At 41.0% G+C, this 18,375-nt stretch overlaps 1 protein-coding gene across 1 annotated transcript in view; it reads left to right on the top strand.

Annotated features, from left to right (window-relative positions):
* Nucleotides 1–18,375, top strand: part of CACHD1 (cache domain containing 1) — a 236,249-nt gene that overhangs the window by 200,716 nt on the left and 17,158 nt on the right. The window contains exons 14-19 of the mRNA XM_005886691.3: nt 5,333–5,475; nt 6,169–6,350; nt 7,246–7,356; nt 15,036–15,158; nt 16,298–16,397; nt 16,485–16,601. Of these exons, the coding sequence (XP_005886753.2) occupies nt 5,333–5,475; nt 6,169–6,350; nt 7,246–7,356; nt 15,036–15,158; nt 16,298–16,397; nt 16,485–16,601 (776 nt within the window). The remainder of the gene's footprint in view (nt 1–5,332; nt 5,476–6,168; nt 6,351–7,245; nt 7,357–15,035; nt 15,159–16,297; nt 16,398–16,484; nt 16,602–18,375) is intronic.

Below are 18,375 nucleotides of genomic sequence, written 5' to 3'. Positions count from 1 at the left end.
CTAGTCCTGAGGGGGGCTTTGGAGTGTAAATTACACCACAAAGCTTGCCCTGACTCAGGAAAGGGAGCTGGACTTTCATATTCCTTAGTCACTTTCAGGTTTCTGCTAATGCAGGACAAAGAGGTTTTAGCAGCTCAAAGAATGTCCATCAAACAGAGTGGTAGATATGGCCCACTAGAGGCAGGCACGCAGATAATGAAGATGCAGGCGTACAGCATAGGAGGTGGGAAAATGGTAAAGAGTCCAAGGGTAGCACACCTACATATCTACATAGTGTATATCTGTACCTATCACAGATCCCTGTCTTCAAAAGCGCTTAGGAAATAGGCAACTAATTCAAAGAAACTAAAAGGGAATTTGCATTTGTCGGTGTCCAGTATTTTACAGCCATCGTCTGAGTTGGCCTATTACAGATGAGGACTTTTGGGCTTATCCAAATATTGAGTTGGCCAAAAAGTTCGTCTAGGTATTTCCATATCATCCTATGGGAAAAGCTGAATGAACTTTTTGGCCCACCCGATCATAACTTTCCCATAGTAACACAGAAAGAAGCGAGGCTCAGATGTGGTTCATGCTTCTCCCATACCTGATATACCCCTTTTATTGCATGCTGCCATGTGCCAGATGCATACTAGGCATCTGTGGCGTATGTTATATGTCACAGTATACTCACAGTATTATCAAACAAAAATTTTCTTTTTCACCTTTGAAAATACTTAGAAGTCACCATCCATTCTCCAGTTTTAAAATGAGAACACTTGTGTCCAGGTTTCTCTTTTACAGTCCACCCTACAGAGTTTCTGCCTGGACATGAGATCAACAGAGCAGGCCAGCCTAAGTAGTTTTATCTATGACACACTCATCAGTGTGGACAAGTTATATGGCCAGAGATGTCTACTTGGATTTACATTTCCTTGTTTGTTATAATTTAGGTTTGAGGGAAAGAGGGTTGCCTTCTGTTTCTATACAAAAGAGTGAGTGAGTGATTGAGTGAAAGTCACTCAGTCGTGTCCAACTCTTTGTGACTCCGTGGATTATACAGTCCATGGACTTCTCCAGGCCAGAATCCTGGAGCGGGTAGCCTTTCTCTTCTCCAGGGGATCTTCCCAACCCAGGAATCGAACCGAGGTCTCCTGCATTGCCGGTGGATTTTTTACCATCTGAGCTACCAGGGAAGCCCCATACAAAACAGTATGTCCTTTAATTTATATTTTTAAGAACTACTTAAAGAAAAGCTCAGATCTGCGGAATTCCCTTAGTCACTATGGGAAACACTGCTGCTGGGGAAAATGAGGTAATAAAAAGAAACTTTTTATTTATTATTTATTTAATCTTTTAAAAAAATTTTATTGAAGTATAGTTGATTTACAAGGCCAGTCTTTTTAAATTTGGGACAGCAAAGTGCAGCAGTTTTTCTTAATGGAAAAAAAAAGCCCAAGCCTAGATTTTTTATTTCCTTCAGATAATCCCTCATAGCTATACCATCCAATATGGTAGCTAGTAGCCACAGGTGACTATTGAGCACTTAAAATGTGGCTGAACCAAGTTGAGATTTATTGTAAGTATAAAATACATACTTAATTTTTTGTATTGATTACATGTTAAAGTGATAATGTTTGGATATATTGGAGTCTATAAAATACACTAGTAAAATTAACCTGTTTGGTCCTCCTTTTCTTCGTGTGGCTACTAGAAATGTTTATGTCACAATGGGGGATTACATTGTATTTCAGTTGGACGGTCCTGCTCAGTTGGACATTTTCACTCCCAGAAAATGTAGAGCTTTATCAATGCCCATACATTACTTAGGATTAGTGAGCTGCTCTGGGGGCACACGGACAAACCTTATGCCAGTGTCCGACTTCCACTGGGTACTCTTTCCACTGTACACCCCAACTTCATTTTGGCCATAGAACTCCCCCAGGACAATGTGTAGAGAGATCACTGAGGATAGTTTAGTGCTGCTGCTGCTGCTAAGTCACTTCAGTCATGTCTGACTCTGTGTGACCCCATAGACAGCAGCCCACGAGGCTCCCCTGTCCCTGGGATTCTCCAGGCAAGAACACTGGAGTGAGTTGCCATTTCCTTCTCCAATGCATGAAAGTGAAGTCACTCAGTCGTGTCCGACTCTTAGCGCCCCCATGGACTGCAGCCTACTAGGCTCCTCTGTCCCTGGGATTCTCCAGGCAAGAGTACTGGAGTGGGGTGCCATTGCCTTCTCCAATGAAACAGTTGGTAATGAAAGTGAAGCAGGATAATTCAAATATTTTTTAAAAGAAGTGGAAAATAAGGGAAACAATGGCAAATAAGTGATTTTTACCTAATTTCATTGATGATGGGGATTTTGAGGCAAGGTATTAATTTAGGTTGGAGCTCCCTTCCAGAGGTCTGAAGGATGGGGCGTTGTCTTTCTTGGTATACAAAGAGGGACAGAGGAATTTTGAAAGATGACATCATCCTGTGCAGTTGCGTACACAGGTATATATGTAAGAGCTATGTGTCTAGCTCCTAGACGTAAGACTCTAGGCCCTGTATCTTGGTTTTTCCTCTCCTTCTATCCACATCGCTACAAGGAAGGTCCCCTCCCCGAGTTGTCTCTCCTCCCCTTCTGGTCCAACTCTTATCCCTGAGATGTTTTTTATATCATTGTGTTGTCTAATATTGTTGTTTTCCTTTTTTTTTTTTCCTTTATTCTTATCTCTGCAATTGGGTCCTAGATTCTTTGAGTTTCGGGACAGTCTCTCTGGCACACCCTGCACAGAAGGCCCCCCGAGCATATACACATGAACTCATTGCTAGGCAACCGAACCTTTTTTTAGCCACTGGCTTTCTTTTCCTTGATATGGATACAATAATTACTCCCAAGCTATACCATGATGATATGAGAGTTAAAGGAGACGCAGCAATACTGGAAGCATTGTGTTCTGGTGAAGGAAGACTGCCGTTCTGACCCATCCTGCTCAGTTCAACCAAAAGTCCTGGATGGAACCTTTTTTAAATTTTTTGAAAATTGTCAGAGAACTAACCTAATTGGTAGTGGACCAAAGTCCAGGAGCTTGTAAGAACCCAGAGAAGAAAGCTGTCATCTAAAACTGGTTTTACTGTACTCATATTTATCAACCCGGAAGAGGGACTTCCCTGGAGGTCCAGTGATTAAAACTCTGTGCTTCCAATGCAAGGGGCTCCTGTTCAATCCCTGGTCAAGGAACTAAGATCTTAAATCCGTGTGGTGTAGCCAAAATGCAATAATAATAATAATCAATCCAGAAGAAACAACTGTGAAATTGTGCTTTAGGTAGCTTCTTTGGGCTAGGGAGAGCGACAAAAATCAAATCCAAGGTCCTCAAAATGTGGAGACTTACAAGTGAAACTGCTCCCTTCTGCCCCCACCTTCCCCCACACACATACCTGCTTTTAGCAGAAGTCACAGAGGACTATATATTCAGGGTAAGAATGAATTGGAACTAAGTCAGCCCTTGACGTGAGATTCCTGTCTTCTGAGTTGTCTAAGGAATCTCGAGTGTTAGCTCATCATAGACTAGCTGGATACCGTAGTCTCCCAGTGTAGCACTTGGGTCATTATCCTGTCTCATTGGAAGAGTTTCCACCTCCCCATCCTGCCTCATCTTGGGGTTGGCACAGCAATACTTTGTGGAGGAAGATATTCCCATCCTGTTGAGCCTTAGCATTTGCTACAAAAATTGTTTGTAAGCCCAGCATCCAGTGACAGAAAACCAGGCCACAAGGAAATGAGACACTGTGAGTGAGAACTGACAAAGGAATAGAAAAGCACCCACATATTTAAACGAGATAAGACATGTGATAGTGCTTTCTAATACTTTTAAAAATATACAGTTGAGTAAAATTTCAAAAACAAAGATGTAGTGTTTTTATTTCATAATGGAATTCATTGCAAGGATTTCTGTCCTAATAATACTGGGTTTTTCCTCTTAAGTAAGACCAACAATTAACTACTTCATTTTCATAGACTTTGTTTATGCTATGTTTAGAGAATATGCTATGTGAGAATAATTTTTTTAGTTGAGTCTTGTATTGACTCCACTTTTATTCCATTTTTTCTTATTCCTTGATAATCATACTAATATGAACAGTAAGAGTCAAAACTTACAGAGACACATGACTTGTGCAAGGACTGTTCTAAATGCTTTACATTTATTAAATCATTTTCTTTGTGTATATTAACATATAATTTTCACCTTAACTCTGTAGGATCGGCACTGCTATTCCCCCCACATTGCAGATGATAAAAACATCACATGTATTCTAACTTGTCCAACAGTCACACAGGCTTCCCAGGAAGTACAGTGGTAAAGAATCCACCTTCCATTGCAGGAGATGCAAGAGACATGGGTTCAATCCCTGCATCAGAAAGATCCCTTGGAGTAGGAAATGGCAACCCACTCCAGTATTCTTGCCTGGAAAATTCCATGGACAGAGGAGCCTGGCAGGCTATATAGTCCATGGGATTGCAAAGAGTTGGACTGAGTGACCGAGCATGCCACACATCACACAACCAGGAAATGGTGGAGCCCAGGTCCAACCCAGTCTGACTTTATGTCATGTGCTACCTCCTTGGTCCCAATAAGTGTAAGATGTTCTATGTGGATCTAAGGTATGTTGGGGCTTACCTCGTAGCTCAGCTGCTGAAGAATTCACCTGCAATGCGGGAGACCTGGGTTCAATCCCTGGGTTGGTAAGATCCCCACTCCAGTATTCTGGCCTGGAGAATTCCATGGACTGTATAGTCCATGGGGTTGCAGAGAGTCAGTATGTTGAACAGTTACATTCTCAACTCTTGTGTCTCTTCAGGTTTCAGTTCAGTTTAGTCGCTCAGTCGTGTCCGACTCTTTGCGACCCCATGAATCACAGCACACCAGGCCTCCCTGTCCATCACCAACTCCCGGAGTTCACCCAAACTCATGTCCATCGAGTCAGTGATGCCATCCAACCATCTCATCCTCTGTCATCCCCTTCTCCTCTGGCCCCCAATCCCTCCCAGCATCAGAGTCTTTTCCAATGAGTCAACTCTTCGCATGAGGTGGCCAAAGTACTGGAGTTTCAGCTTTAGCATCAGTCCTTCCAGTAAACACCCAGGACTGATCTTTAGAATCCAGGACTGTAAGCTCCCTGCAGGGAGAGAATCTGACTTTTGTCCTTCACAGCTCCTTCTAGCGTGGAGTTCTTTGCTTTCCTTAGGAGTGACTCTAAGCCCCTACAGCTGACAGATGGGCAGAGCCTTAGCCAGGCTTTTGTTTGAGCCTGAGGTGCAGGCCCCATGTTCTCAGGCCTGCTTTGTTTGCTTCTCTTTCAGAAAGTCCAACCGTTATGCTGTCTGCTGGCAGCTTTTCCTCCCCCTACGAGCACCTCAGCCAGCCAGAGACAAAGCGCATGGTGGAGCACTACACAGCCTATCTCAGCGACAACACCCGCCTCATTGCCAACCCGGGGCTCAAAGTGAGTGCTGTCCTGGGGCCCGCATTTCTGCTATTCCCCTCCGCAAGCCTGGAAGGGGTTGCTGCAGTGAACCTTTGAAGTGGGAAGCCAGCCTCTGGATCTGTGCCTCTCAGCTGGAGAGCCAGAAAGACAGAGTGTGAGGCCCAGGGGAGGCTGGCCAGCGAGGACCCTTCTGATGGATTAAGAAGCCCTGTGGGCCAGATGCAGAATATCTTTCAGGCTTTAGATGCAGTAGAGGCTTTCTAGGTAGGCGGGGTAGGAGTTAGAGACCAGAGAAACTTTCCCAGCCCCATTTTTCCCAGGGGGATGAAGTAAAGTGCCCCTACTGTCGGTTGAGATAAATATGATGAAGTTTAAGGAGCAGAGGTTTAGGGGATGTGTGTGTGTGTGTGTGTGTGTTTACGCGCGCCTGTGTGTGTATTTAATTAATGCTGCACTATATGTTCTTTCCTCATAAATGCAAGAAAGCCTAAGTAGGATGAACAACTGAGTAAGTCACACGTCCACTGGCTATATTTCAGGAAGCTTTTGTTTTCACCAAGTTTGGCTGTATCCATCTGCTGTGGAAAGATTTTTAAGAAGTAATTGGGCTTGGCTTCTCTGCAAGAGAGCTTTGGGAAGCTCTGCCAGCAGGCCATTCTCTTTTCATGTGAGTCTTAAAGGATCCCCGCTATGTCTTCCTTTGTTTCCCAGTTCTCTGTCAGAAATGAAGTAATGGCTACCAGCCACGTCACAGATGAATGGATGACACAAATGGAAATGAGTAGCCTGAACACTTACATTGTCCGCCGTTACATAGCAACACCCAATGGCGTCCTCAGAATTTATCCTGGCTCCCTCATGGACAAAGCATTTGATCCCACTAGGAGACAATGGTGAGTTTTAGGGGCTTCCATTATCAAAGGTTCTCCCCCAGTCCTGGAGAGACATGATAAGTACATACGGTAAAGCAACTTCTGGCAGTCATATTTAAAGAAGATACTTTTCATGGCAGTGGAAATATGTTTTTGTATTGTTTTTTAAACATAGTGTGAACAGCAGCTTTGTGGGCTTCCTCTGTCTACAGTGCTTTTATCTCTTTACTGAGCTGTTGAGACTGAAATGCTTTATACTTGGCCTTTTCAGTTCCTAGTGGTTTGATTCCCACCTTATATGCAGTGTGTCCACAATGAATATACTTACTGTCATTGCATATGATCATGGTGTCAAATTACAGCTCATATATGACCTACGAAAAATGACATAAAAACTGAAAAATACTTTTTTACTTCAAGGATTTATTTTTACTCTGATTTTCAAATGCAAAAGCTGGTCAGGTAGTATAGCAAGGGGCAACCTGGGCATAAAAACAGGGTTTCTCTTCTTGAGCTGCTTAGCAGCTGGGTTACTCGGGAGTTGGCTCATCTTTTTTACTGCCTGTTCTCCCGCCCTTCCCAATCCAGGGCTCATTTGTATGTGCCCAGTTGTGTTTGCCCCTACCTGATTTATTCATCTTTGGTTTTGCCTCGAAAACATCTATATTTTTAAAAGCTTATTAAAATCTCACATATATACTGAGTTCAGTATCTTTTCAAAAGAGAATTCCATATTTTTATTGACCCCTTGTTGTTGATGCTGTAGTCAGATATAAAGGGTGGGAATCCTTTTGAACTTAAATGTAACATAAGCACAGTTTACAATATTTTTTTAGGTTGCAAGCTCACTTTTCTTTGAAATGTGCAAAGTTGTTGTTCGTACACTAAAGTAAGGACTTTCTTTGGTCTCCATCAGGTATCTCCATGCAGTAGCTAATCCAGGTTTGATTTCCTTAACTGGCCCTTACTTAGACGTTGGAGGAGCTGGCTATGTAGTGACTATCAGTCATACAATTCATTCATCCAGGTAATATTTCTTTATTTTTAATTTTCTTTTTAATTGGAGGATAATTCCTTTCCCAATGTTGTATTGGTTCCTGCTGGACAGCAACGTGAATCAGCTATATACATACATTTCCCCCTCCCTCTCGAGCCTCCCTCCCGTCTCACATCTCCGAGTCATAACAGAGCACTGAGCCGAGCTCCCTGTGTTACACAGTAGCTTCCCGCTAGCTGTCTATTTTCCATCTGGTACTGTGTATATGTCAGCGGTGCTCTCTCAATTCATCCACCCTCTCCTTCCCCCACCAGGTAATAGTTCAACTAATATTTACTCATTTCTTGAAAACATTAAGGATATTTTGAAAATCTGAATAGACTAGTAGATAGCAAGGAGTAGTAGCAAAGGTATGACATTTGATATGGGCAAGCTGGGATTTGAATATCTTCTCTGTGTTGTCTTGGTTTTCCTAAACTTCCTGATGTCTGTAAAATGGGGATAATGCTTACCTTACAAGGCCATCATGTGATTGAGTCAATAAAAGGCACTTAACCCTGTTAGTAGCCATGAGGGTGCTTATGAAGAAGAAAAACAGAGATGTTAGATTCAGTAAAGCAGTTCCTGAAAATGCCAGTCTTAAACCAATCAAAGAAATTGACAGTTATTATTATCAGAGAGTGTTTTCCCGAACAAAGAGTACTGCTAGTGAAGGAAAAAATGTATCAAGACAAAATTCTTCCCTCTTGTATTTGAGTTTCTTTAGAATTATATATGGCACCCTACTCCAGTAATCTTGCCTGGAAAATCCCATGGACAGAGGAGCCTGGTAGGCTACAGTCCATGGGGTCGCAAAGAGTCGGACTCGACTGATCGACTTCACTTTCACTTTCATGCATTGGAAAAGGAAATGGCAACCCACTCCAGTGTTCTTGCCTGAAGAATCCCAGGGACAGGAGCCTGGTGGGCTGCTGTCTATGGGGTCACACAGGGTTGGATACGACTGAAGTGACTTAGCAGCAGCAGCGGTAGAATTATATAGGAATTTGTTGTTGTTATGATGGTTCTGTTGCTGTTCTTACTTTGCATTGCACTCTCTTGAGAAATGAATGGCATTTTGAAAACTGATTTTTCCAAGAATGCTATAAAATGTCAGTATCACTGTAAATATATTTAGGGTGCTTTATATTTCAGGTTTTTGAGGTTTCAGTATTTAAGCTACAAATGTCAGTGAAATGTTAGATAAGGAGGAAAGTCAAACACATTGTTTTAATCCCTTCATTGTACAAATCACTGTTTTTTCCCTTAGCAACCAATAGAGACTATATCTTGACTGGTATCTGTAATGATGCCTTAAAATTTATGGGAGACAGATTTTCTTGCTAACTTTATGCTTTTCACTGGTGCTCATTATATATCAAATGATTGACATCAGTAGAATTATTCTAATGCTAGTTCATTGGGAACAAGAATTGGGAAGCAGTGCTGTGTGGAATTTCAATAGCGTGACCTGTGTCTCCATGGTAAGCAGGGCCCTGTTGCCAGCCAGATATTGATTTCTTTTCAGGGCATGATATCTATTTGGCTTCATCACATATGAACAAGCGAACGTTCTCTTAGAACAAATCTTTTCAATGTTTTTAGTAACAGACCATCTATAAGACATATACCTACTGTTGTCTGAATAGTGAGACTTATCTTTTCTCTCATATATTCTAGTCAATTGAGAAAAAGTAAACAAAGGTGTTTTCTTTGAGGGGACAGCAGTCACCTTGATCTTTGATGACAAGGACATGGGCTGGAATCGGGCTCTTAAAGGTGATGCTTGGAGCAGGGAGAGGATGCCTACCTGTGTGTCTTACTTATTCCTTGACTTAATCCTTGATCTGGCTTCTCCCACCTGCCACTCATTATCAAGAACCATTAACTTTTCCTCCTACACAGTATTGTTTTGCTGTAGGGGAGGCAGGGGGATCACAGAGAGGTACAGATTTTTATGCTTGTATACTTGTTTTTGTCAGAATTTGAGTGGGTGGAAGTTTCTCATTTATTTATAAATATTTATCATGTCATCCCAAATGAAGCATGATGGAAATAGGATGGACTTTCAAGTTGCAAAATATCTTGGGTTCAGTTCCTTTATTTGGCTATTGTTTATGACTCAGACAGTAAAAGAATCTGCCTGCAATGCAGGAACCCCAGGTTTGATCCCTGAGTCAGGAAAATCCACTGGAGAAAGGAATGGCTATCCACTCCAGTATTCTTGCCTGGAGAATTCCATGGACAGAGAGCCTGGTTGGCTACAGTCTATGAGGTCCCAAAGAATCAGACACAACTGAGCAACTAACACTGATAGTGTATTTAGACTACACAAGTTTAGCTATTTAAGTTTAACAAGAGTTAAAAAACCTGTCCATCACTCTCTCAATGAGAGTGTATTCCAGGAATAAGTATCTGCTCACGTCTTGATCAATATGCAGTCCCATGGACTTGATTGTTTGAACATTTTCCTTAGGTGAGCATGTTTTTATTATTTAAAACCTTCTGTTTTGTTCACTGTATAACTTAGAATGCAAGTCAACTACTGCTTCTGGTTTTCAACCAAGGCAACTGCAGCTTTAATGGGTGTGTTCATAGGTGGGCTCTGCAAAGGGACTTCTTCCAAATGAGTACCAGTGACTTTGATCTCACATGCCAACTTGAGAACCTGCCCTCTCCCGAAGATGGATTCTACTCTGTAAAAGCAGATTTGCCATTTACTGTCTGTATGACCATTAACAAGTTCCTTTTTTGCCTTGGTTTCCTCACTTATGAAAGAAGGATATTAGGACCTACCTCAAGTGATGATTTAAAGATTATTTTAAGTAATATACATGAGTCTCCAAGAACACTGCATGGCGCATGGTAAGGGCTCAGTTCAGTTCAGTTCAGTCGCTCAGTCGTGTCCGACTCTTTGCAACCCCATGAATCACAGCACTGGTTGGACCTCCTTGTAGTCCAAGGGAAAGTCTGACACTGTTTCCACTGTTTCCCCATCTATTTCCCATGAAGTGATGGGACCAGATGCCATGATCTTCGTTTTCTGAATGTTGAGCTTTAAGCCAACTTTTTCACTCTCCTCTTTCACTTTCATCAAGAGGCTTTTTAGTTCCTCTTCACTTTCTGCCATAGGGTGGTGTCATCTGCATATCTGAGGTTATTGCTGTTTCTCCCAGCAATCTTTATTCCAGCTTGTGCTTCTTCCAGCCCAGCGTTTCTCATGATGTACTCTGCATATAAGTTAAGGGCTCAATAAATGTTAAATGTTTGTATTAGTATTATATTCCATGATTCTCTGAGCCTCGTGTGTGAAACAGAGGTAGCAATGCCTGGACTGAACTGAAGAAGTGAAAATTATAGATAATGTATGTAAAATGCTTGCCAGTGTCAAATCCTCAATAAATGGTAGTTACTTTTATTATTACGCTATTCATGCTTTTAAGTTTCTGGCATTTTAATTGGTCAGAAGAGAGAACTTAAGCTAATGTTCAACTTGTTGTGAAACACTCTAATTCTCCCTTGGTTTTCAAATGCAGTTGGGTTGCGCTCTTGAGGACAGGTTTTTCAGTGCTCACTTATCAATTACACAGCTATAGCAACTGTCCTCTGATTCTTTCATCAGCATTGTTAGTGGCCTGAGAATCTAGGTGTTCACTGTTTGGAGGAAGGTAGTGTGATAGAGATGACGAAGTACAGTCAGTGATTAAGGAACTGGTCAGACAAGCCTTTGGCAGTGAAAATCTCACCGGAGCACTGCAAAGCATGCAATGTTGTGCTGAGAAATGTAGGCTTGGTTTCATTTTCCTGTGGTAGTCTTTACGAGTTGCTATGGTAACCATGGACATTTTTCACATGCAGGTGAAAATATGAATGCTAGACTTCCATGGGCAACGTATATGCTTTTACTTCAGCGTGTTTATCATATGTGGGAGCAGATGGCAGTCATGCAAGGGAAGTTTAGAAACCAAATCAACTTGTCCCCAAAAACCTGAATTGTATTTTTTAACTAAGGCAGCTATAGTACTATAGAAAGAACCAGATTTTGTACTGGTTTCTAAGCCATAAGTAAAAAGTGATCGATAACCATTCTAAACCTAATTTTTCATTTATAAAATAGGAATTATAATTCCTTTCCGATGTCTTCAAAGGAAATTAAATAAATGGTTTAAAATTGCTTGGAAACTTTTGAATGCCATGCAGATCTAAGGAGGCAGAAAATCTATTGGTTAGGAATATACAGCCTTTCCGGGTGGCACTAGTAGTAAAGAATCCACCTGCAGGAGACATATGAGATGCCAGTTCAGTCCCTGGGTCAGGAAGATCCTCTAGAGGAGGGCATGGCCACCCACTCCGATATTCTTGCCTGGAGAATCCCCATGGACAGAGAAGCCTGGTGGGCTACAGACCATAGGGTCTCAAGGACTTGGACGTGACTGAAACGGTTTAGCATACGGCACATATGCTTTGAAGTTAAAGGCACTGAGTTTGAATTCAGGCTTCCACTAGTTATTCACTATGTGACCTCAACCAAACACTGAATCTCCCCAAGCTTTGGTTTTCTGGAAGTACTGCCTCACAAGCTTTCTGTGAGAAATCACTGAAGTGATGTATTCAGATGCCTACCAGAATGCCTATCAATTGTGAACATTCAGTAAATGGAAGCCATTACTGTCATCATAATGATGACTATTATGCAGACTCATCTGTCTTTCCTGGACAAGCCAGAGGGGTTTAGACTCCTTTTGACTAGTACTTTAGCAAAATATTGTTTTCTACAGTGTACAAATCCTGTAAGGATTTTGTAACTGTAATTGAATTTTGAACTGTTCCCACGGTAGAATTTAAGTTACTTAAGTAATAATAGGGGCTCTTTCTGAGGCAGTAGCCTCTCAAAGACAATCCCACAACATGGTCTTCTCCCATCCCATGCCCAAAATAGCTCTGATAGGAAAGTTCTGATAGAAGTTTATTTATAGCTGTGATGGGTCTTCGTTGCTTTGCAGGGTTTTTTTTCTAGTTGTGGTGAGCAGAAACGACTATTTATTGCAGTGTACAAGCTTCTCATTGCTGTGGCTCCTCTTGTTCCAGACCATGGGCTCTGGGGTGCACAGGCTTCAGTGGTTCCGGCTCTCAGGCTCTAGAGCACAGGTTTCATTATTCTGTGGCATGGCGATCTTCCCAGACCAGGGATCCAACCTGTATCTCCTGCACTGTCAAGCAGATTCTTTACCACTGAGCCACCAGGAAAACCTCAGAAATCTCTTTTTTTTTTTTAATATTTATTTATTTGTCTGCACTAGCTCTTTGTTGCAGCACATGAACTCGTAGCTGTGACATATGGATTCTAGTTCCCCTGAGCAGGGATCAAACCCGGGCCCCCTTCATTGGAAGCACAGAGTCTCAGCCATTGGACCATCAGGGAAGTTCCTGATGGAAATTTCATTGCAGATCTTGGTGCCTTTTTCTAGTTTTGTTTTGTTTGTTTCAACAGGAGTGAGGGGTCAGTGGTGAGGGTTGGGTTAATAAGTTGGGATTAATGTTGACAGTAACCAGTTGTCTCTATGGCAAAGCTAATTTCACTATGAAGTTTTGATTTTCCAGAAGAGGATTTTACTTTGGGAAGTTTCTTCTGAGCTTCAGCATCGTTTTTCTTTTGGTATTTTTCTTAACGAAGAAATTAGGCAGGCAAATAATGGTAATGATGGGCACTTAAAACATCGCATGTGGAATAAACTTCAAATTTTTAACCGGTATAGGAATATTGGAGTTCACTGGTTAAGTTAACCCAAGATCCTTCGACTACCCATGAACATAAACTAAGAAGAACCTCAGTTCCAATGAGATGCTTATGCTTCTGATATATTTAGCAATTTCTCGGAAAGAATAAAATGTTTACTCTCCGTGTAGGCCTGAGCTTAAAGCCATGTTTGGTTTTCTTTAAAGTAACTTTTCCTTATTAGGTATTTTCAGTATATTAAGCAGCTTGCTTAGCGCTATAAACACAGTCTCCCATTTAATCCCAGTAACAGCACTTTGACGTAGATACTATCATTAACCCCGTTTCAGACATGAAAGCTGAGCCTTAGAAAGGTTAAGTAGCATCCCAGTAGCCAAATAGATGGAAACCAACAAGACCAGGGTTTGAGAGCTAAAAGGCTAGCAAGCATAAGTTGTCCTCCCCAACTTCTTCTATGTTTGCTCCTACTTTTGTGAGAAACATTTTTGAGTGGAGACAGTACTGGCCTATGAACCAGGAGAGTCTTGTTCTAGAATATGAGCTGGTTTTGAGTAGAGCCAACCCTATAGTGTTATAGGAAGAAAGCAAAACATTGGTTTTACTAAATTTTGTATGACCTAAACTAGTTAACCATTGAGATCTCTATTAAATGAGGTGTATAGATTAACTATAGATTAATTATTAACTATAGATTTTTTTCATTATCTATGAAATGAAGGAAATAATGACGTCACACAAGCTTTTTGTCTAAAGGTTCCTTTTGAAGACTATTGGTTGCCAAGGGGGAGGCATTTGGGGAGGGAAGGGAGTGGGAGGTTGGGGTTAGCAGATGCAAGCTTTTATATATAGAATGAATAAATAACAATGTCCTACTATAGTACAGAGAACTATATTTCATATCCTCTGATAAGCCATAAAATGGAACAGAATATTTTTAAATGTATAACAATCACTTTGCTAAACAGTTGAAATTAATATATTATAAATCAATTATATCTCAATTTTTTAAAAATTGAAGGAAAAAAAGGTTTCTTGTTGGAAGGAACCCTGAGAGCCACGTATTAAACCTCCCACCAGATACCTATCTCCCCCACCCCCTTATTCTTGACAAAGAATAATCCCACCATTGTCTGAACATCTATAGTTCAGTTCAGTCACTCAGTCGTGTCCAACTCTTTGCGACCCCATGGAATGCAGCACACCAGACTTCCCTGTCCCATCACCAGCTCCCAGAGCTTGCTCAAACTCATATCCATTGAATCAGTGATGCCATCCAATCATCTCTTCCTCTGTCATCCCCTTCTCCTCCTGCCTTCCATCTCCCAGCATCAGTGTCTGTTCCAATGAATCAGTTCCTCTTATCAGGTGGCCAAAGTATTGGAGTTTCAGCTTCAACAGAAGTCCTTCCAATGAATATTCGGGACTGATTTCCTTTAGGATTGACTGGTTGGATCTCCTTGCAGTCCAAGGGACTCTCAAGAGGCTTCTTCAACACCACAGCTCAAAAGCATCAATTCTTCAGCTCTCAGCTTTCTTTATAGTCCAACTTTCACATCCATACATGACTACTGGAAAAACCATAACTTTGACTAGATGACCTTTGCCTGCAAAGTAATGTCTTTTCTTTTTAATATGCTGTCTAGGTTGGTCATAGCTTTTCTTCCAATAATTATGACTAGCCATATTCTACAACTGACCTGTGTTTTGGGCTAGTCTTATTCAGGAATTCTTACCTTTAATCTTAAATTTTTCTCGTATCAAATCTCCATGTTAAGCTAAGTTAGTCATTTAGTTAATTGTTTCTCCAAAGGTAGAAATTGTGGAGAACAGTGGGCATGTGTTTCTGAAACCATACAATGTCCTATGATTGAATATAATTTTTGCCTTTAAATAAGACACACCTCTTATTCTTATTGATCTCTTTTACCTGAAGTACACAGCTGTCTTCCGGACATACTGTGGCTGTGATGGGCATTGATTTCACGCTTAGATACTTCTACAAGGTTCTGATGGACTTGTTACCAGTTTGTAACCAAGATGGTGGCAATAAAATAAGGTAAGCCCTTCAGAGACTGTGTATCCTAACTAGCTGCATAATACAAAGACAAGGATGTCTAGTGGAATGCCAGACACCTTGTCATAGCACTAGAAACTGAGTCCAATGCCTAGGTGTCCTATTAAGGAGGTTTTTGTTCTTTTAATTTCTAAAATGCACATTGCTTATGACTTAAACAAACAGATTTGACTTCTAACAAGGGGAGTAACTGTGGCACAAAATTCTCCAAAATCTCTTATTTCTCTAATAGTCAGTAATTACAGGTTTCCCATATCTTGGGTGCTAGAAAGACCAGAGGGTACTCTTGGGTAGTACTTTTGATGTGAACTTAGTTATTAAACCAAAGCCTTTGTGAGATTTTCAGACACTTAGACTTTGTACATTTCGTTACTTTGTACATTTCCCCAGAAAGGGGCTCATGGAACCGAAAGTCTTTGCTGCCTGAATTTCAAAAGAGCATGTCTGATCAAAGCAAGGGCATTCCCTTGATTTAATACAGGCCGCTTTTTAAAATAGCTTTCTTATTTCCAACTCATGGCCCGTGCTTCATGTCCCTGCTAAATTTCACATTGGCCCTTAGTGGGGAAATGCAGGATTCACAGCAAATTGTTATGATGAATGGAGAGTAAAAGCAGACTATAGTCTTGATGAAATCAGTTCTAGCTTCACTTATTTAGTGTTTCCATCAAATATATTTTTGTATGTCCTCTGCATGTTGTATTTTATATATGTTTATCATTGAAAGAAGAAATTGTATGGTTTACTTTTGTGCCTGTAAATACTCAAGTGCTTCTTTCACAGTCTCCCTCCCCAGGAAAAAAGGAGTCTCGCTTTACATGTTCTTGCAGAAGATCATTGAGCCCATCTTACATAGTCTGGGTGGTCACATTCTTATGAAGTATATAGGTGAACTCGGAGTCAGGTATAACTCTCTGACCTTAAACCTTATGCCAGGTGATCCAGCGCCTCGAGAATAATGCATCTGTCACCTGACTGCCAGCCTTCCTTCATTTTGTCCATGCACCTTTATTGAGGACCTGAGATAAATGCAGTTTGTGTTAGAACTAGCAAGATAAATGCTCACCAAAAGCACAGAGCAACGGCTTCTATGAATGAGGGATGTCCTTGTCTTGATATAGGTGCTTCATCATGGAGGACAGGGGATATCTGGTGGCACATCCAACCCTCATCGACCCCAAAGGACATGCACCCGTGGAGCAGCAGCACATCACCCACAAGGTATTGGTCGCGAAGCTGGAGCCCAGTTCTCAAGTGGCCTGCGACTCACTAATGACATGGCATCTGTCTTCTGCTTGGCCTTGGTAGGAGCCCCTGGTAGCAAATGACATCCTGAACCACCCCAACTTTGTCAAGAAGAACCTATGCAACAGCTTCAGTGACCGAACAGTCCAGAGGTTTTATAAATTCAACACGAGCCTTGTGGTAAGGACTCCTCCACGTTCTCCTCTCCCATCTGGCTATAGAGTTGCAATGGAGTCATGGTTTATGTCTGAATGTTGGTTACACCCAGCTGTTTTCATTGCCTGGGAACTAGAGTGATAGGCCGTGACAGTCCAGTTCCCCAGCTTGATGGTTATGGGATTTAAAGCCCAGAGTGGATAAATGAATGTTTTAAAGTCTCACACTAGGTATTTTGCCTTGGTTTTGTTTGTTTAAAGACTCATCCAATCTAAGCCCTTTGAAATGTCTGCCGAAGTCTCTTCCCACACTCTTGTATAAATACATGTGGGATGAAACAGGGTGGATGACTAGAAACTAACCTAATTTGGCTTTAGGAATTTAGGGAGACTGAGTAATCTCCCAAAGACAGGAAGAGAGGGCCACATGGCACCACACTCATGTAGATCATCCAAAAATAATTGTTTTTAGCTTAGAATACTCTCTTATGATTTGAGATGCTACAGACTTACCTGGATATGGTTAGAGTCCTTAAGGATATACTTATTAATTTGTAAACAATCCTAGCTGAGAGAAAATGGGTCATGACAGAATCTACATTCAAAAAGTTATTCACAAGTAACTGTATTCACAAATCATTACTTGTATCATTAAAAAAAGTAACTGTAAAGGGACTTCCCCGGTGGTTCAGTGGTTAAGACTCCACCTTCTAAGGCAAAGGTTGCAGGTTCTATCCCTGGTCAGTGAATTAAGATCATACATGCTGCAGGGTACAGCCCAAAATTTTTTAAATTAATAATAATTATAAAGATGTATTGGGTTAAATGAAAATCCTAAACACAAGCTTAGAAAAAGTGATTGCAAAAACAACTGTCTGGGGAAATAGAGAGTTTTTTAAATGAATATATTAGTAGGTTAGTGTTTTCAAAGCAAGGGAAGTCATTATTACTCTGTTCCGCCCCCATACTTTGAGGAGCACTTTCTATAAAGGAGACATTGACAAACGTGTGATCAGAGGGAGGCTGTCAGGTAAGGCTTTCGTATGAAAGTCTGCCTTAGTTAGCGTATCTGCTGTCATTTGTACAATGACTTTCTGAGCCTTCAGGAGACAGCCAGGATACTCCAGTAGAAATTTTTCAAAATGCAAATTTTAGTGGAATATGAATTAGAATAAATTCTTAACAGCCCAAGTTATTCCAAAATGGAATTGGAGCATTCCTGGTTATTGGAGCTAACAGGCTGATAAGCCTATGTTATTGCTTATCTTGTAAAGGTGGGCATGTTCCAGGCAGTGGAGAATTTATCAAGACCTCTTGAAAACCCTTTCAGTGCCATGATTCTCAGGGTTAGGCTTATCCTCACTATGCACACCTCAGGGATGACTGGCATGGAAACAAGACTCAGATGACACATGCAGAAAAAATGACCATATTCAACTTTACAATGCTGCTTTAGAATCTTTGGCTTTCAGATAATTGTAGACATTTCATGAAGCCGGCTATCACATTTTTTTGTGATAGAATGAAGAAAAAGATGCTCACTTTAGTTGGATTGTTTAAATATTCTGGAAGCAGAAAATTGGCCTCTTAAAGAGTCTTTGGTTTTTAAATAATTGTGTTATCCTAGAATAAGAGGTTTGTTATCCAAGAGACAGTGAGGGGGGTAAAGGGGGTGCATGTTTTTGGCTGGTTAGGTTTGCCTTTGAATAAGTTTTAGGCTATTCTGTACCTGAAAGTTGTCTTTATTGCTTCTTGCAGTTATTTTCATTTTATATCATTATGTGTTTCAAAAAAAGAAA

Source organism: Bos mutus, chromosome 3 (assembly GCF_027580195.1).
Source record: "Bos mutus isolate GX-2022 chromosome 3, NWIPB_WYAK_1.1, whole genome shotgun sequence".
Taxonomy (NCBI): domain Eukaryota; kingdom Metazoa; phylum Chordata; class Mammalia; order Artiodactyla; family Bovidae; genus Bos; species Bos mutus.
This window is presented reverse-complemented; position numbering and strand designations above follow the sequence as displayed.